The 26,420-nt window shown below is 31.4% G+C and overlaps 5 protein-coding genes across 8 annotated transcripts in view; 4 read left to right on the top strand and 1 right to left on the bottom strand.

Moving 5' to 3' along the window:
- The window catches only part of LOC116846861 (four and a half LIM domains protein 2), a 642,247-nt gene that overhangs the window by 562,343 nt on the left and 53,484 nt on the right, over positions 1-26,420 (bottom strand). The window lies entirely within an intron of this gene.
- Positions 2,620-4,257, top strand: LOC116846880. 3 transcript variants are annotated; one of them, XM_032821267.1, is made up of 2 exons: positions 2,620-3,187; positions 3,365-4,257. In XM_032821267.1, the coding sequence occupies exons 1-2, from the start codon at positions 2,798-2,800 to the stop codon at positions 4,103-4,105; spliced, it is 1,131 nt and encodes a 376-aa protein (XP_032677158.1). In that variant the 5' UTR covers positions 2,620-2,797; the 3' UTR covers positions 4,106-4,257. The 3 variants fall into 3 exon arrangements, with proteins under 3 accessions (XP_032677158.1, XP_032677159.1, XP_032677156.1); XM_032821268.1 differs by having other exon boundaries at positions 2,620-3,656; positions 3,712-3,862; XM_032821265.1 differs by having other exon boundaries at positions 2,621-3,656; positions 3,702-4,257.
- On the top strand, positions 5,895-7,541 carry LOC116846875. The gene is made up of 2 exons (XM_032821259.1): positions 5,895-6,135; positions 6,196-7,541. The coding sequence occupies exon 2, from the start codon at positions 6,210-6,212 to the stop codon at positions 7,386-7,388; it is 1,179 nt and encodes a 392-aa protein (XP_032677150.1). The 5' UTR covers positions 5,895-6,135; positions 6,196-6,209; the 3' UTR covers positions 7,389-7,541.
- Positions 9,023-9,905, top strand: LOC116846874. The gene is made up of 2 exons (XM_032821258.1): positions 9,023-9,661; positions 9,754-9,905. Coding segments are annotated over exons 1-2 (489 nt in total). The 5' UTR covers positions 9,023-9,174; the 3' UTR covers positions 9,756-9,905.
- On the top strand, positions 12,119-14,119 carry LOC116846873. 2 transcript variants are annotated; one of them, XM_032821257.1, is made up of 2 exons: positions 12,119-12,359; positions 12,457-14,119. In XM_032821257.1, exon 2 carries the CDS (start codon positions 12,458-12,460, stop codon positions 13,619-13,621), a length of 1,164 nt encoding a protein of 387 aa, XP_032677148.1. In that variant the 5' UTR covers positions 12,119-12,359; position 12,457; the 3' UTR covers positions 13,622-14,119. The 2 variants fall into 2 exon arrangements, with proteins under 2 accessions (XP_032677148.1, XP_032677147.1); XM_032821256.1 differs by having other exon boundaries at positions 12,119-14,119.

Below are 26,420 nucleotides of genomic sequence, written 5' to 3'. Positions count from 1 at the left end.
ATATATATATATATATATATATATATATATATATATATATATATATAGGTTTATCTATCTTTAAATGCATTGTTTGCGAGTTATTTTATCATACTTTTTATGATTGAAAATTTGGAACATTTTGTATAAACATCATTGAACTATTTTTTAACATAAATTATCATCTTTTGAGTTCCTACATCAGTCCTCAAAGGATGAAAAAAATCAGCGTGTATCACTTTAAAGAAGTTACTTGTAAGTATAATAAAGATTTTCATTAAGGAATTCTATATCCAATTATTTATAACATTCCACTGTTAATAAATATTCGTAGTTCTTTGCTTTTTTTAAATAGAATTACATAGTAATTAAATACTTCTGAAAAATTGATGCAGTATAAAATATTTATTATTTTTCTATGTGAACGGGAAAATCCAATCAAGAAAAAAGTTTGTGTGAAATCTATGAAATGATATCACATGCACTGGAGCAATGCAAAAGGTATTTATATTTATACAATGGCGTTTACTTTGTTATTATTCGGCAAAGAGCCCGACCAAAATGTTCCCCAAAATGGAGCGGTTGAATTTGGGGTCGTCATGGGAGAAGAAGTTGTAGATCTGGACGAGCTGAAAACGAAATGGTGCTTTTTACGTTGCACTGACACACCGTTCTCGAGTTACCTGGTCTGGAAATCCAGGTGGCCAATTATGGATTTTTAATTTCTACAGATTAGATTTTTAGTTTCTACAGATACTTTAATTGCTACAGATGGCTGCCAAACTGATTTATCAATGTACAATGACGTGAAGATATCAATAAATTGTTTTTGACTGCGACAATTTGATTTAAAATGGCTTTTCGTAAAAATCGTCATTTATAAAGATTTAAAATTGACTTTCAAAAAACCTTTAGTACATTCATTGACTTTACTCGGCAAAAATTGCGATATTTCAGCGAAAACTTATCTGATTCTAATGATCTATGGATCATTTTAAAGCTAATATTATGGAGATTATAGTATATATTCCTATTCTTAATTTAAAAATTGATAAAAGTGGAAAATCAGTGAAAAATCTCCAATGAAAAAATGAATTTTCAAGTATCTCGTTTGAAGCGCCTCCATTCGGCCATTTTAGCTGACAAATAAAAAATGCTTTTAAACTGTTTTAAGAGAATCTACTAAGCTTCATTTTAAGCTATTAAACACATTTTTAGGGCTTAAAATGACCATTTGGCAGTCATCTGTAGAAATTAAAGTTTAAAAATCCATAATTGGTCACCTGGACTTCCGGACCGGATATCTCGAGAACGATGTGTCAATGCAACGTAAAAAGCACTATTTCGTTTTCAGCTTGTCCAGATCTACAACTTCTTTTCCCATAACGACCCCAAATTTAACCGCCCCATTTTGGGGAACATGCAACGCTGGGACTTGGCCTGGCTCTTTACACTAATGCATGACGTGCTTGACAATTCTATTTACAGTTGCTTGGATTACTATCAGTCAAGTACTGCTTCTTTCATGCAGAAATTTTTAAATACCATCATAGTTCCAATTACAAGAAACTGCTGTTGCCTCTTATTAGCTTCAATCTAAATGTCGAAATACTGTATGAGTATTATTGTTAAAAAATGGAACTATTTTATGACTTTATATTTAATATAGCTTATCTTACATTAAAAGTTAATTATTTGCTCTTATAGAATGTTGCATCTATAAAACTCGGACGAACAATATCGATCACGTATTAACTTCCTTTTTATTTTAAACTTACGCGAATTTGTTTCATGATTTTACGGCGCTAGTATTTTATAACTAATGTTTTTTTGTGCATCAGACAAAGAGTGTGTCATAAGATATCGATTTTCAGCAAAGTTATGGCACACACACAATTCAAAATTACTCTAGTTTAATAGACATAAATGTTACTCTATTTTCCAAAATAACTTGTGCACGGAAGATTAAAATATCGCATTTATATATGAGTGTCCTTTGGGATTTAAATGTTATCATATGTTGTATCATAATTATATTTCGTAGATTGTATCATAGTTATGTGGACAATGAGTTGTATACGCGACCAAAGATGATTACAGGATCTTAAATGAAGTATAGAAGTTGACAAATAATACCGGAATTAATATTATCATTACTAAATAAAAACGAACCGTTGCTTTTAACAGTCGAATTGAAGCAACTCAGTCCAACACAGAACATAAATAGCATGTGAGCAATTTTCGTTATAAGTTCTTTCATTGCATTGTAATGAAAATAAACATACTTCGCGTAGATCACGAAGCGAAATTAAAGCAGTTTATATATTCTTTTATAACAATTTTTTTAACTATATATTGCGGAATTTAATTAATTAATAGACCATTCTGAGCTACTTCAAACTCTTATATACGATAACAGTATTATTTTTCATATTATCGTAAATAATATACAAGGCCTATTATTTTTTATGAATGAATAATTAATACTTTTAATAAAGAATACATTAATTATATATGCATGTGTGCTGTAACGAGACATTCTACTCGGTAACCAATATTCGTGATTCCCTATATCCTTAGGCACAATTCTGACAACATTTCACGGGACGCACAGTACACTTATATTATAAATATAGTCCTTAGTATTGGTTAGGGTTACTGTCCTCTGAGCAGTCGCGAAGTATACGTCTGAACCATGTAGCATTTTGTTATTTGAGACGCAAATTCTACCTAAGAAATATCGAAGTTCATCATATTAATTCTAAATTAATATTACAAATAACTTATCTGTAATCATCAATTACACTCAAACATAACCATGTGCGCTTCGAATACATCTATAGAATGTTACACAACAACACAGTATAGAGATTGTGATGAGTTCTATAATCCTAATATTTGCCATGTTTGTAAAAGTGTAACTGACTTCATCGTAACGTGTAGAAAGTGCTGTATGATCATTTACTGCAACAGGCATCATGAACGGTTGCACGAAAAGCAGCATATGGATATGTGCAAATCTCTAAGATGTATTCTAGACAACTATAACGAATTTTTCGATCCTACACGTCGTTTCAGCCAGAAGGAATGGATCGAGTCAAGAAAACAATTAATGAAGATAGTTAAGCACGAATTGCTACGTAATCTAAAACCGTATGAAAAGCAGATGATCTTGTTTCCAAAATCGTGTCTTATTTGTCATCAACAGGTGCGTCTAAAAACTTGCATGACATGTCATTCCAGCAACTATTGCGATGAACACATAGAAGCTTTTCAAAACCAGCATAATTCCAATTGCGAAGGTCTTGCATTATGTCTTACTTTAGCTCGTAAACTTCCGCATAATTATACTTATCACAACAAATTTGTTACGTTTCCCGACAAGGATAAACCCGTTGATGACATGAATTCATTTATTCTACAATATATACGAACAGAAAAGAATGTAAATATTTGGGATGCGGAAGACTATTACTGTTCTGATTACGTGTCAGGACCGTTAACATTGTATTATAAAATGGAATATTCAAATCTGTTACATATCTTCGGTGAAAAAAGTTCTATCTGTGTTGTACATATAATAGCGGCAAGCTCAGTTGACAAAAAATATGTCTCTGCATGGGAAATTCTCCTGCATCTTTTAGATGAAATAAAGCATTTAAAACTTGTTATGATAGGTATGGAATTAAACAACGAATGTTATATCACAAATTATATCAAAGTTTGTTGTAGATGCAAATCCATACATAAAAAGTTCAGTTTCGAATCTCACCGTATGTTGTACCACACTTATGTAAACAGTGAATATTATATTCGGCCAAATATAATATTAGGATTTCAAACAGATTTTAGTGATGTGGAAATGTGGTCAGCATCGCTTGTAGAATTACGAGATCAAGACTGTCCGTTTCTTGTAACCGCTAAATCGAAAATTAAATCCGATCAAAACATAAGTAACATAGAAAGAGTTCTAGGTGAATTTTTAAATTTAATACATAATGACGAAAATCAATTCAGCTCATCTATGCCATGTAGAGATTTTGTGGACAACGATTCTGTTTTCTACCGTAATAAGTATGTAGCTATCTTTTTTAACTTATATCCTTTGATGTGGTCGTTTTGCTGAATAGAAATGTAATATCAGAATGACTATAACATTGTAAACAATAACAATAGCATTGTAAATTTTAAATGTAATTTATCAGGTAATATATTTACTGTTCTGATAAATGTGTTGTAGATTTTTTTAATAAAGGATATATTTTTTATAAAGAAACACATTGAAAACTGCGCATCAGTTTTTATTTTCGTGATTGCCTTTATAGCAAAAATGTTTCCTAATTCCACACATTTCTTCTGATTGCTCTTTTACATTATTTATACTATCAATTCGTTAATAATCATAGTATAACATTTTGTATATTCCAATCTTCTTATCAGAAGGTTTTCTTTCCAACGGTACAAACTAAAATTAGTAAAGACATTCAGTGAAGAATACCATATCTAATTATTGAGGACATTCTATTGTTAATAAACAGTCGTGGTTTGTTGTATATTTAAATCACATAGTAATTAAATACTTCTTAATTGTGGATGTGGAATGAAATATTTATTATTTTTCTAATTTGGATGAGTAAACCTAACCAAAGATTAAATTTGTGTGAAGTCTAAGAAATGATGTCACGTGTACTGAAACAATACAAAAGGTAATTATATTTATATAATGACGTTTATTTTGTTATCAATCAATAAATTTGCACAAATACATGGCGCGACATTCGTGCTTGACAATTTTACTTACAGTTACCTTGACTATTATTAGTCAAGAACTGCTATTGTCATGTAGAAATATTTTAATACCATCATAGTTACAATTGCAAAAAGCTAATGTTAGCTGTTATTAGCTTCAATCTAATCGTCGAAATACTATATAAGTATTATTATCAAATAATAGAAGTATGACTAGCTCAATATAGCTTATTTTAGAGTAAAAATTAGTTAAATTATTAACTCCTTGTTTAGAATGTTGGATCTGTAAAACCTGGACGAATATACGATCACTTATCTTCCTTTTTATTTTAAAATTACGCTAATTTGTTTGTAGCCTTTATTGCGCTAATATTTCATAAATGAAGTTTTTCGGAAGAATGTGCCTAAAAATGTTGATTTTCAACAAAGTTATGGGAATTTAACATCATTGTAATCTAATGGACTTAAATTTTATTGTAAATTCCAAAATAAATTTTACACGGAAGATTAAAATACCGAGCTTTATAGGAGTTTTCTCTGGGTTTTAAATATTATTATATGTTGTATCACAATTATATCATCGTTGATTGTACCATAATTATGTGGACAATGAGTTGTATGCGCGACTAAATGTGGTTATAGGATCTTAAATGAAGTTTAGGAGTTGACAAATAATGTCGGAATTAATATTATCATTACTAAATGAGAACTAACCATTGCTTTTAACAGTCTAATTGAAGCAGCTTCGAGTAACAGAGAACATAAATAGCTTGCGAGAAATTTTCGATATATGTCCTTCGTATCGTAATAAAAATAAACTTGCATCGCGTAGATCATGAAGAGGAATTAAAGCAGTTTATATGTTCTTTTATAACTATTTTTTTAACTATATATGAACATAATTGATTAATAGACGCCATTCTCTTAGCCACTTCAAACTCTTGTATATGATTGCTATATTATTTTTTACGTTATTGTAAATAATATATAAGATCTATTATTTCTATGAATAAATAATTAATATCTTTAATAAAGAATTACATTAATTACATATGCGTGTGTGCTGAAACGAGACATTTTACTTGGTATTTCCTATATCCTCAGATACAATTCTGACAACATTTCTTGGGACACACAGGACACTTATAAATATAGTCCTTTGTATAGATTAGGGTTAGTGTCCTTTCAGCAGTCGCAAAGTGTACATCTGAACTCTACATGCAGGATTTTGTTATTTGAGATAAATCCTTCCTAAGAATATCGAGTTTAGCATATTAATTCTAAATTAATATTACATATAACTTCTCTGTAATTCTCAATTACACTGAAACATCACTATGTGCGCAGCGAGTACATCTGCAGCGAATACATCTTCAGAAGAAGACCCAGAAAGAGCCTATAAAAATTGTAATAACTTCTTTAATCCTAATATTTGTCATGTTTGTAAAAGTACTTTCATCCGCATAGAGTGCAAGTGCAACATGATACGTTACTGCAGCAAACATCATCAACAAAAATACGAAGACCAGCATATGGATATGTGCAAAAGTTTACAACGTATTAAATATATATATAAAGCACGTTTCAACGTTACATTTCGTTTCAACCAGGAAGAATGGATCAAGACAAGAAAAGAATTAAAAACTTTCGTTAGGTCGAAATTGACACGTGATCTAGAGACTTATGAAAAGCACATGATCTTGTTCGCAAGATCGTGTCTTATTTGTCATCAACAGTTTGATCTTTCCCCTTGCTTGAGGTGCTATTCCAGCAACTATTGTTGTGAACACAAAGAAGCTTTTCAGAACCAACATTATTTCAATTGTAATGGACTTAAGTTATATTTCGATTTAGCTTTGAAACTTCCGCATGATTACAATAAATGTCGCAAAAATTTTTTTCTGTTTCCCGATGAGGATAAACCCGTTGCTGACATGAATACATTTATTCTGCAATATATACGAAAAAAAGGGAATGTAAATAAATCAGATACTTTGGAAGAATATATCTGTTCTGAATACGTGTCAGGACCGTTAACATTGTACTATAAAATGAAAGATTTAAATCTATTAAATATCTTCACTGACAAAGGGTATATGTGTGTTGTACATATAATAGCGGCAAGCTCGGTTGACAAAGAATACCTCTCTGCATGGGAAATTCTCCTGCATCTTTTAGATGAAATAAATCATTTAAAAATTGTTATGATAGGATCGGAATTAAACGACAAATGTAATTATATCAATGTTTGTTTTAGATGCAAATCCATATATAAAAAGTTCAGTTTCGAATCTTACCGTATGTTGTACCACACTTATGTAAACAGTGAATATTATATACGGCCAAATGTGATATTAGGATTTCAAACAGATTTTAGTGATGTGAGAATATGGTCTGCACCGCTTATAGAATTACGGAATCAAGACTGTCCGTTTCTTGTAACTGCTAAATCGAAAATTAAATCCGATCAAAACATAAGTAACATAGAAAGAGTTCTAGGTGAATTATTAAATTTAATACATAATGACGAAAATAAATTCAGCTCGTCTATGCCATGTAGGGATTTTGAGAACGATTCTGTTTTCTACCGTAATAAGTATGTAGCTGTCTTTTTGAACATATTTCCTTTGATGTGGTCATCTTCCAGTATACAAATGTAATATCAGGATGACTATAACATTGTAAACGATAACAATAACATTGAAAATTTTAAATGTAATTTATTAAGCAATATATTTATTGTTCTGATAAATGTGTTGTAGATTTTTTTAATAAAGGATGTATTTCTTATAAAGAAACACATTGAAACTGCACATCAGTTTTTATTTTCGTGATTGTCTTTACAGCAAAGATGTTTCCTAATTCCACATATTTCTTCTGATAGCTCTCTTACCATTATTTATATTATGAATTTGTTAATAATCATAGTATAACATTTTGTAAATTTCAATCTTCTTATTTGAAAGTTTCCTTTCCAACGGTACAAACTAAATACAGTAGAGATATTCAATGAAGAATACCATATCCAATTCTTGGTGACATTCCATTGTTAATAAACAGTTGTAGTTTGTTGTATATTTAAGTAGAATCACAGAGTAATTAAATACTTCTTAAATGTGGACGTTGAATGAAATATTTATTATTTTTCTAATTTGGATGAGTAAACCTAACCAAGGAAAAAATTCGTGTGAAGTCTGTGGAATGATGTCACGTACACTGAAGCAATAGAAAAGGTAATTATATTTGTACAATGGCATTTATTTTATTATTGATTGATAAATTTGCATAACTGCACGGCGTGATATTCGTACTTGACAATTGTACTTATAGTTACCTTAACTATTATTAGTCAAGAACTGCTATTGTCATGTAGAAATGTTTTAATACCATCATAGTCTCTATTGAAAGAAGCTGCTATTGGCTCTTATTAGGTTCAATCTAAACGTCAAAGTATTATATGAGTATTATTGTTAAAATATAGAACTATCGTATGACTAGTATGCTTAATATGGCTTATTTTAGAGTAAAAATTAGCTAAATTATTAACTCCTAGTTTAGAATGTTGGATCTGTAAAACCCGGACTGTAAAATAAATTGTACAGGGAAGATTAAAATACCGTACTTTATAAGAGTTTTCTCTGGGTTTTAAATATTATTATATGTTGTATCATAATTATATCATCATAGATCATTGTAGCATCATTATGTGGACAATGAGTTGTATACGCAACTAAATGTGATTATAGGATCTTAAATGAAGTTTAGGAGTTTGGGAGTTGATAAACAATGTCGGAATTAATATTATCATTACTAAATGAGGACTAACCGTTTCTTTTAATAGTCTATTTGAAGCAGCTTAGAGTAACAGAGAACATAAATAGCTTGCCAGAAATGTTCGATATATATGTCCTTCGTATCGTACAATAATAAAAATAAACTTGCATCGCGTAGATCATAGAGAAGAATTAAAGCAGTGTATATGTTCTTTTATAACTACTTTTTTAACTATATATGACGGAACATAATTGATTAATAGACGCCATTCTTTTAGCCACTTCAAACTCTTGTATATGATTGCAATATTATTTTTTACGTTATTGTAAATAATATATAAGATCTATTATTCTTTAAATAAATAATTAATATTTTTAATAAACAATGTACTAATTACATATTTTAATCGGTAACGAATATTCATGGTTCCCTATATCCTTAGATACAATTCAGATATTTGATAGGACGCACAGGACACTTATAAATACAATCCTTAATACTGGTTAGGATTAGTATCTTCTGAGCAGTCGCCAAGTATACAACTGTACTATACATGTAGAATTTCGTTATTTGAGACGAATTCTCCCAAGAAATATTGAGTTCAGCATTTTAATTCTAAGTTAATATTACAAGTAACTTGTCTGTAATTCTCAATTATACTGAAACATCACTATGTGCGCAGCGAGTACATCTGCAGCGAATACATCTTCAGAAGAAGACCCAGAAAGAGCCTATAAAAATTGTAATAACTTCTTTAATCCTAATATTTGTCATGTTTGTAAAAGTACTATCATCCGCATAGTGTGCAAGTGCAACATGATATGTTACTGCAGCAAATATCATCAACAAAAATACGAAAACCAGCATATGGATATGTGCAAAAGTTTACAACGTATTCAATATATATATAAAGCACGTTTCAACATTACACTTCGTTTCAACCAGGAAGAATGGATCAAAACAAGAAAAGAATTAAAAACTTACGTTAGGTCGAGATTGGCACGCGATCTAGTGCCTTATGAGAAGCAGATGATCTTGTTCGCAAGGTCGTGTCTTATTTGTCATCAACAGATTGATCTTTCCCCTTGCTTGAGGTGCTATTCCAGCAACTATTGTGATGAACACAGAGAAGCTTTTCAGAACCAACATTATTTCAATTGTAATGGACTTAAGTTATATTTCGATTTAGCTTTGAAACTTCCGCATGATTACAATAAATGTCACAAAAATTTTGTTCTGTTTCCCGATAAGGATAAACCCATTCCTGATATGAATACATTTATTCTGCAATATGTACGAAAGGAAGGGAATGTAAATAAATCGGATACTTTGGAAGAATATATCTGTTCTGAATACGTGTCAGGACCGTTAACATTGTACTATAAAATGAAAGATTTAAATCTATTAAATATCTTCACTGAAAGAGGGTCTATTTGTGTTGTACATATAATAGCGGCAAGCTCGGTTGACAAAGAATACCTCCCTGCATGGGAAATTCTCCTGCATCTTTTAGATGAAATAAATCATTTAAAAATTGTTATAATAGGATCGGAATTAAACGACGAATGTAATTATATCAATGTTTGTTTTAGATGCAAATTCAAATATAAAAAGTTCAGTTTCGAATCTCACCGTATGTTGTACCACACTTATGTAAACAGTCTATATTATATACGACCAAATGTGATATTAGGATTTCACACAGATTTTAGTGATGTGGAGATGTGGTCTGCATCGCTTATAGAATTACGGAATCAACGCTGTCCGTTTCTTGTAACTGCTAAATCGAAAATTAAATCCGATCAAAACATAAGTAACACAGAAAGAGTTCTAGGTGAATTATTAAATTTAATACATAATGACGAAAATAAATTCAGCTCGTCTATGCCATGTAGGGATTTTGAGAACGATTCTGTTTTCTACCGTAATAAATATGTAGCTGTATTTTTTACCATATTTCCTTTGATGCGGTCGTCTTCCAGTATACAAATGTAATATCAGGATGACTATAACATTGTAAACAATAACAATAACATTGAAAATTTTAAATGTAACTTATTAGGCAATATATTTATTGTTCTGATAAATGTGTTGTAGATTTTTTTTAATAAAGGATGTATTTCTTATAAAGTAACACATTGAAACTGCGTATCAGTTTTTATTTTCGTGATTCCCTTTACAGCAAAGATGTTTCCTAATTCCACATATTTCTTCTGATAGCTCTCTTACCATTATTTATATTATGAATTTGTTAATAATCATAGTATAACATTTTGTAAATTTCAATCTTCTTATTTGAAAGTTTCCTTTCCAACGGTACGAACTAAATATAGTAGAAATATTCAATGAAGAATATCCAATTCTTGGTGACATTCCATTATTAATAAACAATCGTAGTTTGTTGTATATTTAAGTAGAATCACAGAGTAATTAAATATTTCTTAAATATGGACGCTGAATGAAATATTTATCATTCTTCTAATTTGGATGAGTAAACCTAACCAAGGAAAAAATTTGTGTGAAATCTATGGAATGATGTCACGTACACTGAAACAATAGAAAAGGTAATTATATTTATACAATGGCATTTATTTTATTATTGGTTGATAAATTTGCATAACTGCATGGCGTGATATTCGTACTTGACAATTGTACTTACAGTTACCTTAACTATTATTAGTCAAGAACTGCTATTGTCATGTAGAAATTTTTTAATACAATCATAGTCTCTATTGCAAGAAACTGCTATTGGCTCTTATTAGGTTCAATCTAAACGTCGAAGTATTATATGAGTATTATTGTTAAAATATAGAATTACCGTATGACTAGCATGCTTAATATGGCTTATTTTAGAGTAAAAATTAGCTAAATTATTAACTCCTAGTTTAGAATGTTGGATCTATAAAACCCGGACTGTAAATTCCAAAATAAATTGTACATGGAAGATTAAAATACCGTACTTTATAGGAGTTTTTTCAGGGTTTTAAATATTATTATATGTTGTATCATAATTATGTCATTGTAAATTGTACTATAATCATGTGGACAATGAGTTGTATATGCGACTAAATATAGTTATAGGATGTTAAATGAAGTTTAGGAGTTGACAAACAATGTCGCAATTAATATTATCTTTACTAAATGAGAACTAACCGTTGCTTTTAATAGTCTAATTGAAGCAGCTTAGAGCAACATAGAACATAAACATCTTGCGAGAAATTTTCGTTATAAGTCGTACCGTAACGAAAATAAACTTGTTTTTGCGGAGATCACGGAGCGAAACTAAAGCAGTTTATATGTTCATTTATAACAATTTTTTTAACTATATATCACGGAACTTAATTGATTAATAGACGCCATTCTCTGAGCCACTTCAAACTCTTATATACGATAGCAATATTACTTTTTATATTATTGTAAATAATATATAAGATCTATTATTTCTATGAATAAATAATTAATATTTTTAATAAAGAATACACTAATTACATATGCGTGTGTGCTGAAACGAAACATTTTACTCGGTAACGACTATTCGTGGTTCCCTATATCCTTAGATACAATTCTGACAACATTTCTCGGGACGCACAGTACACTTATAAATATACTCCTTAGTATTGGTTAGAGTTAGTGTCCTCTGAGCAGTTGCCAAGTATACATCTGAACCATGTAGGATTTTGTTATTTGAGACGAATCCTCCCTAAGAAATATCGAGTTCAGCATATTAATTCTAAGTTAATATTACAAATAATCGGTCTTTAATCATCATTTACACTGAAACATCACCATGTGCGCAGAGAGTACACCTACAGCGAGGACATCTACAGAACTTGATCTAATAACATATTATAGACATTGTAATGAATTCTTTAATCCTAATATTTGTCATATTTGTAAAAGAGTACCTGCCATCAGTATACCGTGTAACATGTGCGGCATGATTTATTACTGCAGCATGAGACATCAACAGCTGCACAGACAGCAGCATATAGATATGTGCAATAGTATAAATCAAATTCAGCATACCAGTAACGAATCATTCCACTTTAGACGTCGTCTCAACCAAGAGGAATGGATCGTGTCAAGAAAACAATTCATGAATTTGGTTAAGTTCAAATTATCACGTGATCTGGAGCCGTATGAAAAGCAAATAATTCTCTTCGCAAAGTCGTGTCTTATTTGTCATCAACAGATTGATCTTAAAACTTGCCGGAGGTGCTATTCCAGCAACTATTGCATTGAACATATGGAAGCTTTTCAAAACAAACATTATTTTAGTTGCGATGGACTTCAATTATGTTTTAATTTAGCTTCGAATTTTCCGTATGATTATACATATAACAACGAACTTGTTAAGTGTCCCATCGAAGATAAACCCGTTGTTGACATGAAATCATTTATTCTACAATATATACGAGAGGAAAGGAACATAAATGATCCGGATACTTTTACTGTGGAAGAACATATCTGTTCTGATTACGTGTCAGCACCGTTAACATTGTATTATCAAATGAGAAATTTAAATCTGTTAAATTTTTTGGATAAACAAAGGTCTTTCTGTGTTGTACATATAATAGCGGCAAGTTCAGTTGATAAAAAATATGTCGCCGCTTGGGAACTTCTCCTGCATTTTTTATATGAAACAAGGGAATTGAAACTTGTATTAATAGGGTTGGAATTAAACAACGAATCTAATAATATCGAAGTTTGTTCTAGATGCGATAACATGTGTCAAAGGTTTACTTTAGAATCTTATGGTATGATGTACGACACTTACGTGAACAGTGAATATTATATACAGCCAAATGTGATAGTAGGATTTCAAACAGATTTTAGTGATGTGGAAATGTGGTCAACATCGCTTATAGTATCACAGAATCAAAACTGTCCATTTCTTGTAACCGCTGAATCGAAATTTAAATCTAATCTAAATATAAGTAACATAGAAAGAGCTTTAGGTGGATTATTAAATTTAATACATAATGACGAAAATGAATTCAGCTCGACTATGCCATGTAGAGATTTTGAAAACGATTCTGTTTTTTACCGTAATAAGTATGTAGCTGTCTTTGATAACTTCGTTTCTATGACATGGCCGCCTTCCAGTATACAAATGTAATATCAAGATGACAATGATTTTGTAAACAATATAAATTTTAAATGTAAATTATTACACTATATATTTACTGTTCTGATAAATGTATTATAGATTTTTTTAGTAAAGGGTGAATTTTTTATTATGTAACACATTAAAAATTGCGTGTCAGTTTTTATTTCCGTGATTGCATTTGTAGTAAAAATGTTTCTTAGTCCATTCGGTGATAATCATAGTATTATATTTTGCAAATTCTTATCTTCTTATGTGAAGATCTTCTTTCGAACGTTACAAGCTACCAAGTGATACACGCTGATATTTTTCATCTTTTGAGGACTGATACAGAATTTGATTCGTCTTATCATCTTATATTATAAGAAATAAATACATTAATAAATATACACACACACACACACACACATATATATAGATTTATCTATCTTTAATTATAGGTGAATCAAGAGCTTTAAATTTAATGTATGATGGTGAAAATAAATTCAGCTCGACTATGCCATATAGAGATTTTGAAAACGATTCTGTTTCCTACCGTAATAACTATTTAGCTTTCTTTAAGAACTTATGTCCTATGTTTCCGACGCCTCCCGCTGAAGAATTCTAATGTGAAGATGACAACTGTCATTGTAAACAGTATTAATTTTATAATATAAATTACTAACAATATAAATCATTAACAATATAAATTATTAACAATATAAATTAACAATATAAATTATTAGGCTATATATTTACTATTCTGATAAATGTATTATAGATTTTTTTAGTAAAGGGTGAATTTTTTATTATGTAGCACATTAAAAATTGCGTGTCAGTTTTTATTTCCGTGATTGCGTTTGTAGTAAAAATGTTTCCTAATACCACACATTTCTTCTCACAGCACTCTTACCATTATTTATACTATCTATTCGGTAATAATCATAGTATAACATTTTGCATATTCCCATATTCTTATCTGAAGATCTTCTTTCGAACGGTACAAGTTGCAAGCATCGAAATTGGTATAAGCATAGGAATGGTACTCTTTATAAACAACAGATCTCATTTCCGTAGTAAAATAAATGGCTCAAATCAACATAAAATTTCAGCATATTTGGACGTTAATGGTTTAACTTCAATGATTCAACCTGAATCAATGATTCTAACCAACTCTGATAATATATTCATAGCATCATATTTATAATGCATTAGTCTTGTAGTGTCCAAAAAATCGTTGAAAACGATGCGACAACAGTTGATATGTGATAGATATTGACGGAATGTACATCAGCGAATCAGTGACGACATCCTTATTTTTTAATTTTTTTCATCAGATATATTAATGCAAAATAGTTAATATGTTTTACATAAAAACAATGTATATAAATTAAGTTTAGTAGTATCAGAGATCACGTGAATGTTTAACATTAATGTCTGCTAATTTTAAACGTACACGGTGCCATTTCAAGGGTACTATTCGACTATTCTTCGATTATTCTATTTGACTCTCCTTTAGGATTCGGCAATCCTAAAGAATTTTATTCGTACGCGGTGTATCTTAGGTCAATGGATTCCTGTTGACCTCTCGGACAAACTTTTCGCTTCTAAAGGCTGTCATTCTTGACGTATCATCGCGTTCGACGCGACATTCACAATACCCACATTTATCTCTACCTTCTGCTTGACACACTTACATTTATTTACAGCGCGTGACACCTACGGCCGGCGCAAAGGAGATATCGGCGCATCGGGAAGAGCCGTTTCCTCCTTTGGAAGTATTGTAAAAAAGAAATGAAATTTAAAAAAATGAAGGAAAAAGACGCTTCGATACTCGAGAAGCAGCCAGACCGTGACGACGATGTCGGATGGCGGATAATCTCGCAGATACTTCGTGTTTACGTCTATTTACAAGTCAATCGTTCCCGGACTACACTGGCGAGACAGGCCGATAACGGAGCGCTTTCGCATAATATCGTCGTTATTCACGCTATCATACGCGCGCACCCAAAAAAATGTATATAGGGTGTCCCAGACTCTCCTCTGGAATTTTTCTAAGAACGTAGAACGGACTGAGGTGAACATAAAAAAAGTTCTGTACCATTTTGCGATATTCGCAGTAATAGTCCAGATTAGGACTAAAAAAGGATTCGGATTTTCGGATATCCGTTTTTCCGAATTTCCTATTTATTAAATTATTCGACAACTCAAATTCGGGTATTTGAATTATCGAGATAATTTGGATAGTCAAATATGAATATTCGAACAAATCGAATATCCGGAGATAATCTGGATTTTAATATAAATTAAAGTCACATCTCTGAAAACCGCGCCAAGCGCCTGGAACGCAACTGACGAACATTCATGTAAACAAACTTTACGAGTTGTATATCACATTGTTTTGAGCGGGTAACCGAAGTCGTCCTCAGTATCCAAAGGTATTTTAGTAGCAATTATATATTTTAAAACATAAGTTTAAATCTTGAAACTGAATATAATTTGTTAATAACTTGTTTACGGACCTACGCTTATTTTTTATTTTTATTGCATATCACCAGAGGCATGAGAAAAAGAACTTCAATTTTTTGTAATAGATAATTAGAACCTATTTGCAGATTTGAATAACTTTTCGAATATTAAAATTCGTATATTAACATTCAAATGCAGATCCAGATATTAAGTATTAAGATTCTTAAGATATTAGTATTCAAATATTAGAATCCGGATTTCTGAATAATTTGATGTTCCGGATTTGAATTATCGGATAGTAATTATCTCGGATAATTCGGGTAATAAATTATTCAGATATCTTCAGCTCCAGTCGTGATATTAATTAAAGAAGATTGGTGAATGATCACGCGCGATATGGTAGATGACCTGTAGGGGCGATGTGTGATGTTGTGTGCTTGCATATTAGATCAAATTAAACAAAAATGAGTATCATTTTGCCACATAGATTAGAAGAGAATTATCTTCTAATGAAAAGTGGACTCTGAAATCTACTATCATTCTAACTAATATTACTTTAACATTTTCCTCTTGAATCAAGAGGAATACGATCACTTGAAGCGGAATGTTCTCTTACGCGCGATACGAAAAATGCGACAAGCAAGATGCATCTATTATGCTTGTTTCCCGGGTTTGGATTGCGTCTTCTTTATATTTGGTTCTAATATTGTGAACATTTCAGTTCACTTCTTCATCAACTAAGTTTCAGGTCGCCCCGTTTCCTGAAGAAGTAAACTGAAATGTTCACAATATTAGAACCAAATATAAAGAAGACGCAGTCCAAACCCGGGAAACAAGCAAAATATTACCTTGCTCCTCGCGTCTCTTGTATTGCGCTTAAGGGGACTGGAAGATCAGATTGCCTGAAAATCGTGTTTGTTCTTTCACAATTTTTTATGATAAACTGAATGAATATGCGAAAGTTTTATTTTGACGTGTATTTATACAACATATAAAGTATATTTATACAACATATAAAGAAAAGAAAAATAATTTTGATAATAAAATACTCAATATAAGTGTATGATACATGCAGCTAAAATATAATTGGTTTTTCTTTTCAAGATCGTCATTTTGCAGTAATATTTTGACTCTCGGTGATTCAATTAAACTGAATTTTAGGTAGAAAATTTCCGTAAGTTTGTCGTTATTGTATAAACCACTATAATAGAAATTGAGTAAAAGTTAGCAAAATTGCAAATATCTTAATTGAATATTATTAAATTTTCAGTTCTTTTATAGTAAAAATATTAATATTTCAAAATTAAATATTTTCACGAGTTTGTCAGTGATTCACACGATAACGACAAGCTTACGGAAATTTTCTACCTAAAATTCAGTTTAACCCATTAAGGCCCAAGAGCAAACCGCTAAGGATAGGCTTTCCATCTAAATTAGGGTAAAACGTCGAAATTTGTTAAAAAGTGAACAAAAATTTGTGTTGGATTTCAAAATTCAACATGACAGACCAAATGTCGGCCCGAAAATTTGAAATTTTGACTTATTTGAGTGAAAATTCGTATAGGGTTTTGGGTTAGCTAAGTATGAATATGCACTTATTTTTTCAAAATTTTTCAAAACGTACTTTCATGAAAATAAATCAAAATTAAAAATTTTTGGCCGTCATATTGATTTTTAAAGTCAAAAAACCATTTTTCTACTACAGTCTGCTAAAGTATGACGTTTTGCCCCAAAACAAACACCTTCGAAAAGTAGCTTATAATTTGGTTGGATTTTTCGCCAAACAAAACTATGTCAAATTTTTGCATTTTTGGGCGACCATATTGGATCCGCCATTACGAATTTTGAAAAAATAAGTACATATTCATACTCAGCGAACCCCAAACCTCCCCTATACAAATTTTCACTCAAATAGGTCAAAATTTCAAATTTTTGGGCCGACATATTGGTCCGTCGTCTTGAATTTTGAAATCCAACACACATTTTTTCACTTTTTAACAAATTTCGACGTTTTGCTCTAATTTAGATAGTTTTTGAAAGCCTATCCTTTTCTCTCGGGCCTTAATGGGTTAATTGAACCACCGAGAGTGGTTAAAAAAACTCTAAAACTTAATAATATTCTATTAAGATTTTTGGAATTTTGTTAACTTTTACTCAATTTCTATTACAGTGATTCACACGATAACGACAGGCTTACGAAAATGTTCTACCTAAAATTCAGTTTAATTGAATCACCGAGAATCAAGATATTACTGCAAAATGACGATCTTGAGAGAAAAACGAAATATATTTTAACTGCATGTACCATATACTTATATTGAATATTTGATCATTAAAATTATATTTTTCTTCTCTTTATTTGTTGTATAAATATACGTCAAAATAACACTTTCCCATATTCATTCAGTTTGTCATAAAAAATTGTGAAAGAACAAGCACGATTTTCAGGCCCTCATCTGACCCTCCAATCCTTTGAAGAAAGCATTTATCTTCCTCTTGATTGAAGAGGAAAAAAGTTAGAATAAGTTAGAATAGCTAGACTTGAGATTCATAAAACCCACTTTAGAAAAGGCACATTTATCGTCTACAAGTTTTCACTCAGAATATGAAATTACAGAAAATATATCATCTTGTAATTAAAGTTTTTCTTTCTGAATTAACGTACTTATCTGCGCGGTCTTCGCGGCGCAGATCGTATTCGCGAGATGACGAATCGTGCCGGATATGTGGCTAGTCGCGGCGAAAGAAATGCTCTAATTGGATTTACCAGGGCGACCCGTTAAGCATTTAGCGGCGCATGTCACAATTGTTCCGTGCCCCCCTTCGGTCGTAATATAGCGGTGACTCACTCGCGCCGCAACGTTCTCGTTCCATTGGAGAACGGTGGTCGATGGTCGCTGGCGCGTTTCTCGCCGCAACCCGAAAGAATTCCTCCAGAATCGCGCGACGTGGCGTCGCGTCGAGCGAAGCGAAATGCACGAGTGAGCCCGATCGATCGATTAGCGGGCCCGATTAGCGCGTTCTTTTAGATCGAGAGTCGGATTTACGCCGATGTCAGGTCCTTGAATTGTTAATAAGTCGAACTACTCAGCGCTTCATTCTCATAAACGCAACCATTGGCTTTACGCCAATCGTTTAATCTCTTTTCGAGGTTATACTGATACGTATCTGCACACCAGGCGATATATACAGGGTGTCCGCGACTTTTTTAGCCAGACTTCGAGGTTTTATAGGAAATTTCATTCTGAACAAAAAGCTCCCTATAAACACGTAAGTCGAGAAATGCTTCCTTAAAAAGTTGTCGCTCAAAAACCTCTGAAATAATTTTATTTTATATATTTTTATCAATTCAGGGAAAGTATGTGCTTTTCAACAAAAAGTAACAAAAGTTGCACAGGAAAAAGTATCTTTCAGATAGATCAAAATGATTGCAGTAGATTTTTAGATAACTAGTTTAAAATGTATTACAAAAAAGTTATCTTTCGACTATCGACGGTAGAGTTTTTTTTTTATATTTTATGCTTATAGCCTTAGCAAATTTGTAATGCTTATCTTGCTTGTTGGTTATTTCACTAAAAAAATGTATTTCTTTTCTGTATTGTTTAAACCAATCACCACAGAAGGATGAAAGGAAAAGTAGAAAGTGAAAAGAAAATTAAACAAAAAACTTCTTGGAAAAAATAAAAAATAAGAATCTTTTCATATAAATAAAATAATTCTCTTTTTAACTAAAATAGCACTGTAATGAAAAATTAACATAATAGCATTGTAGAAAATGTAATAAAATTTGGCCAATAACTGTTTAAGGAAGCATTTTTCGACCCATGATTATAGGAAACTTTTTGTTCAAAATTAAATTTCCTATAAAATCTCGAAGTCTGGTAAAAAAAAGTCAGGCACACCCTGTATATATCGTCTGAAATAAAATTTATTTGAGCGCATGCTGAAGTCGATGACGAACTCGAACAATGTCGATAACGCAGAGACGATCGTCACTAAAACAATCACGCTATCCTTTTCGTATTTTTTGTACATACAAAATTTAAATAAATGTGTGTTGCTTTGTTTTATCATATTCAGTTGAAAACCTAAGCCACGCACATGTATAGAAATCTCTTTGCAAGCTTTTTGGATATTCTTAAGCTTCTAAATTCAGATGAAAAGATACAACAGTGTTTCTCAAAATTCACTTTGGAATATCCATACTTTCGTTCAGGTTGTCCTAGACTCTCCTTCACAACTTTTGTGAGAACATAGAACGGATTAAGATGGACATAAAAGTCCTGTATCGTGAATATTTGCGAAATTCGTAATAATAGTCAAGATTTATTAAAAAAGTTTGGTGAATAATCACACGCGATATAGTAGATAAGTGACGATGTATTATATGTTTGTACATTAGATCAAATTGAAAAACTCCTTATCATCTCGCAAATAACGTAGAGTTTTAGTTATTAATGAAAGAAGATTGTTGCATGATTATGCGCGATAATGCGCAAATCTTCTTTGATTAATATCTAAAAATCTGTGCAGTTGAAAATCTGTGGTCGTTTACAAAATGACAGAGGACTTTTTTGTTCATTTTTACTTAATGTACAAGCATAAAACAGCATACATCGTCATTACAGCTCATCTAGCGCGTGATCATTCACTAATCTTCTTTAATTAATATTTCGAGATTTATTGCGAATATCGCAAAACCATATAAGACTTTTCAACCTCAATCCATTCTATGTTCCCATAAAAATTATGGAGGAGAATCTGGGATACTTTGTACATATTTGTGCAATACAAATTTACAATGAAATATCTCGGCAACGATACGGTAAAGATTATTGAAATTTTTGTCACGCGTTATTAGTTTGACCAACTTGTATCGTGAACATATTATAGATTTATCTTTTAGTTAGTCAGGCACTAGAACCTACTTTTAACCCATTAACCCAAATGTGCTGAAATTTTATGTTAATTTAAGCCATTTATTTTACAACGGAAATGAGCCATTTATTTTACAACGGATCTGTTGTTTATAAAGAGTACCATTCCTACCAATTTCGATTCGCTCTGCGTTGAGGAAATTTTAAAAAAATCGCAATTTATGCAAAATTTTTGCAAAATAAAATAAAAAAGCGCATGTTTTTAGGGCTAATTTTTTCTTCTTCCGTTATTTTCTCCATAAAAACGTGTTAATATCTCTTTCGGAAGTATCTAAAACGTGTTCCCGGCAATTTAACTTAAATATAGCAAATATTTAACAAAAATATGCCATGGATATTTTTTTCAACAAACATGGCGGTACCAAAATAGCGGTCGATTTGAAGCAGTGGAGTTTAATTTGAATTTGCTTATATTTGGTTATCGAAATTGTTTTGGGGTCAATATTACTACAAATTATATAGTAATTTTGGGTTGGGATTTTTTTATTTTATTTTGAAAAAAACTTTGCATAAATTGCGATTTCTTTTAAATTTTCCCAAAACTATTCGATAGAGCGACATCGAAATTGGTAGGAATGGTACACTTTATAAACAACAGACCTCATTTCCGTGGTAAAATAAATGGCTCAAATCAACATAAAATTTCAGCACATTTGGGCGTTAATAAGTTAAAGCGGTCGATTTAAATAAGGCCATTATTGACATCGAGAGAAGCATGAAGTTTGGCGTGTGAGACTAATTTAATCGATGTTGATTTAGATGCCATTACGCGCGTAAAGTTCGCTTGCTCACAAATATTTGAAAGATGAATTACGGTAAGTTGAGTAGTAATAAAAAAGTGTGCTGAATTAATATCCTGCGAGAGGCCTCGCAACGACTGTAGTTCTCCGCTCGAGGAAAAGTAAGAACTTTTCACAGTCGTCTAACCGGCAGCCGCTTTTTGCCAACACAGTGCCGTTACCCTGCTTATAAAGCGAAAAACTTGGCGACTGTCCGAGAAGCGTAATGGATGTATCTATTAGGGACATATCGCGGTCTCTAAAACGATCCAAGTTGGCGCGCCTCCGAGAATCCAGGCTTATCCTCGACGGCCATTTATCGCCTCTAAATGAAAACGACCGTTCAGCACAATTACACGCGGTCATTCTTTAATAAACGAACACGTGTAATTTCATTGCAATAATTTAGCGTTATCATGCTTGTTATCTTAGCATTTCTTTCTCTAATATAGAACATGCAGAAATAAATAGTATGGAAAAATTCATATAAAAAAAATTTGTGAGAACAATTAATTTACCCCCAGCGACTTGTAAAAGAATTTACAATTATACGCCAATTAATTTTGTGCTATTGCAAAAGTTGGATAAACGTTAGTTTGTCTATATATAGTTTTCTCTTTTTACTCTATTGAGAAAAATAGGAAATAGCGGGTAAAAGTGAGTTACCTTTCACAATTTCGAAGTTACAATTTTTCAGATAACTAACTGCACTAATTGTGATTAACTGTACATGATGAAGACAATCTTCTTTCATATTTCTATGTCATTAACTATTCCATAACTTATATATTTTGTTTTGTAATAGCCAAACAAGAAGATATATTGATGATATTAATATTTGCACACTGCAAATTGTAAATATTGATATAAATATAATGAATATATAAAAATATATAAAAATATTGATATTTGCATCAATATAACTGCAAAATACATTAGAATTTTTTTTATGTTTATATTTTTATGTTTTCTTACGACAAATTCATTTATCATTTTACGTACACAAAGAAATTATCCGATAAAAAATTAACAAGCGGATATTTCCGATCAAAATTGATTCATAATGTTTTGATTTTTTATCTGATGAAATACCATTATGATCGGAAGTATCCGATAAAATTTAATTGGATATCCTGATCGAATATAAAAATTGATCGGAATTTGATCGAAAATATCCGTTTGGTGATTTTTATCGAATAATCTTCCTATAGTATTTCCATTTAGTATATAAAAGTATTAAAGTGAAGTCGTGAAAAGTAAAGAGAAAAACTAAAAAACACGATTTATATTTTAAAAAATCATATGACTCCACTGAAGAAATCAAAATTGATCTTGATAGGATTATCCTAAAGTCAGATATATGTATATTACCAACTGATAAATTTTGCTCTGTTCAGGAAAATTTAAAAAAAACATCATTATGTATCTTTACACAATTGAATTTAGAAGCTTGAAAATATGCGAAAAATTTGCAGAAAGATTTATATGCGTAGATATGCGTGGTTATGCTTTCTACTAAATATGATAAAATAATTTACACATTATTACACATTTGTTTATACATGTATACAAAATTTATGTATGCACAATAAATATGAAAAGAATAACGACAATCGCCTCTATGTTATCGATATTTTTGGAGTTCATCATCCTGTTTGGTATCCCCTAAAATCATACATCTTTGTTTTCTTTTTAAAATAAACGATAGATATATGTTTATACACGAAGAAAAAAAATTTGTTCGCGCAGCAAATTTTTTGCTGGTCTAGCAAAATCTTTTCGTTATTATATGGATAGCAAAAAAATTTGCTAAGAGTACTAATCACTATTTATTGGATATAATTTGCTAAATCTACAAATTATTTTGCTATAAAAACCATGATGGATTTATATAAAGTTGCAGTTTTTCTCCAATAGCAAATAAATTTGCTAAGGATATTGTTATTTTGCATCAATAACAAATTAACGTGATTCTTAGGACAAATACACTCAACAAATTTTTTCTATCCTGGCAACGAGATTATTTCTGCTCTGATAACCAATATTTTATAAAATTAGTTACCTCAACAAAATTTTTTTGATGTCACTACGAATATGCAGTAGCAACGACGATTTTGCTAAAAGAGCAAAATTATCTTTTTCCGTGCACTGTTAATTAGTTTTTACCATTTAGAATCGGTAGGTGACTTTTTGGTAAGTTAACTAATAATTAAATCATATATCTGTCTTTGTTTCTCCTTCAACTTAGGGCCAGTTGCACTTCTTAGTAAGTTAACTGATAATTATAAATCATATATCTGTCTTCATTTCTTCTTCAAATTAAACAAACACAGACACATTAATTGTCAGGTAGCTTACCAAGAAGTTGGAACAATCGGCTCTTTGTTTTTTCTTCAATTTACCAAGAAGTTGGAACAACCGGCCCTTAGTGCAACCGGGCTTTAGATGTTAAGCTTATCTACCCTCGAGTTCATTCATTGCTCGATTTTAATCTTACGGCGACATCGCAGAGCAACGGCGAGAATCTGCGTGCGCGAAGTCCGGTATTATCCAAGGCCGGCATTTCAGCGCTCTGTAAATCAGAGCGCGCCCGGCCATTGTACGTGTAAAAGGCATAAACGAGTTAACTCCTTCATAATATCTACAAATTATCAAGCATAACATCGCTCCTATAAAAGGAGGGAAAATGTTTCAGGCGGCAATAAAAAGTCACAATATCAAAAATACGAAATCTATATCTGTTATCTGACCACAATAAATAACTGAATTGTGTTTAGCGATTAATTATTTCTCATGTTTTACTGCAATTCTTGTTATTCTTAATTATTCAAGTGGTAAAACGAGTGCTTCACAAATGTGTTGATAATGATAACTGCGAATGATAAACAGAATAGCAATTAGCTCGAATTACGAGAATCTCAAAATTTTCCTCCTGCTCCGCTCTTCTCTATCTGCTTAGATTTATATCGTTCTCCGGTTCTACGCGGGAATATACGAGCGGAAGTATCTGATTATCGTAATCTCGTGTGACAGCTGCGAACCGAGAAAGGACGAATTCTCCGGTGGGCATCGCTGATGCGAAGACAAACATTGACATTGAACCGAGGTATAATGATGTCATTCGCGCGGAAGTGACATCACTTCGTCGGTCTGACCCACGAATAATTCGCAGCTCGTCCGGGCTGACCTCTATTTAAATCGCTCGATGCACGGCGAACTTGATGGGCACATTAAATTGAAAATAAAAAATTATGCACACGCAGAGGATTTCTCTGCAGGCGTATATTAACGTCCGTAAACTAAAAAAGCGACATACTAGCTTGTCCAGCTATACTGAGAAAATAGTCAGGCGAAAGTATGAAGAATTGATTCTCAAATTTGCGCAAATTTTATGGTAAACAAATTGCAAATTACAAACGAATCAAATTGAAGAGGAAGCATATCTGACCAATAATCTGAAGTAAGAATTTAAATTGTAAAATTAGGCAATGATAAAGGATTAACACAACTTAAACGTAATTGTGTAGGTATGATGTAGGTTTTCTTTCTCAATCATTAAGAGGATGCAGCCGATGACGAACTCGACCAATGTCGATAACACAGAGACGATCGTCATTAACACGCTGTCCTTTTCTTATACATATAAATCTTTGAAATGTGTGTTGCTTTGTTTTACCATATTCAGTGGAAAATTCAACCATATATATGTAGAAATCTTTCTGCAAACTTTTCCAATATTCTTCTGAATTTAGATATGAAAAGAATATTTTTTTTTAATTTTTCTGTTTGGAGTATCTACACTTTCGGTATGTACAAGCTACTTTAGGATTAAGCAAATATTATGCTGACAGCTTAAGATTTTACATTTAAAAATTTTTTTATTTTCGTCACATATTGAGCAATGCTCCTACTTATTTTTATACTTCCATTGCATAAAAGCAGTTGTAATTCTGTACAGCCAATACGATGTAAACTTTGCACGAAAATGTCAGTATCCTGTCGGTAAAGTTTTCAGCATCCCCTTCATTTAACTACATAATATAAATTCACGTTTAAATGGAAAGCTAAAAGTAAATCAGGCTACAAATGCGATCAATAATGTGTCGCGTCAACTTTATGCTCGCATTGTTGAATTAAACTTTGATCCTGTTTAATATGAAGACGTTCAAGACGTCAAAGAAAGACCAAAATCTTGTTGAAAGAGTCAGGGCACAATTAATTTATCATATACATATATATATATATATATACATTTGAAAGTGAGTTATTATGCGAAGCTGATAACGACAACTGTTTCAAATTAAAAACTCGTTTTTCCCAAAGCTTTATCTTCATAGTTACCTACATATCTCCAATGAGATTAACGTCGAGAGATCGTAAGGGTCAATACATTATAATAATGTCGTTTTTACTTTTCCATTTGATTCCTGTGTTTCGACTCATTGTCTTCTTGAAGTATACATCTGATGTTATAAGAGTCAAATCATTTACGAGAAGATGATAATAATGCCTTTTGCCCTCGTATATATTCTTTTCATCTTGTCTGCATTTAAGTTACCCGTAAATACATGTAAAACTTCAAACCTTGTTTACAAACATACTCTCATACATGCACTTCAAATAAATGTTTATAATTATTCAAATAAC

This window comes from Odontomachus brunneus, unplaced genomic scaffold (assembly GCF_010583005.1).
Source record: "Odontomachus brunneus isolate Ranch 3 - 2012 unplaced genomic scaffold, Obru_v1 Obru_scaffold_071, whole genome shotgun sequence".
Taxonomy (NCBI): Eukaryota; Metazoa; Arthropoda; class Insecta; order Hymenoptera; family Formicidae; genus Odontomachus; species Odontomachus brunneus.
Note: the sequence above shows the minus strand (reverse complement) of the source record. Positions and strands in the feature narration are given on the sequence as shown.

What these genes read in the sequence shown, in the direction of transcription:
- LOC116846880 (XM_032821265.1), top strand. Translation starts at nt 2,798, where the DNA reads ATGTGCGCTTCGAATACATCTATAGAATGTTACACAACAACACAGTAT. An exon ending in TTTAAAACTTGTTATGATAG is followed by an intron (nt 3,657 to 3,701) that starts GTATGGAATTAA and finishes ATTATATCAAAG; the next exon opens with TTTGTTGTAGATGCAAATCC.
- LOC116846875 (XM_032821259.1), top strand. Translation starts at nt 6,210, where the DNA reads ATGATACGTTACTGCAGCAAACATCATCAACAAAAATACGAAGACCAG.
- LOC116846874 (XM_032821258.1), top strand. Translation starts at nt 9,175, where the DNA reads ATGTGCGCAGCGAGTACATCTGCAGCGAATACATCTTCAGAAGAAGAC.
- LOC116846873 (XM_032821256.1), top strand. Translation starts at nt 12,290, where the DNA reads ATGTGCGCAGAGAGTACACCTACAGCGAGGACATCTACAGAACTTGAT.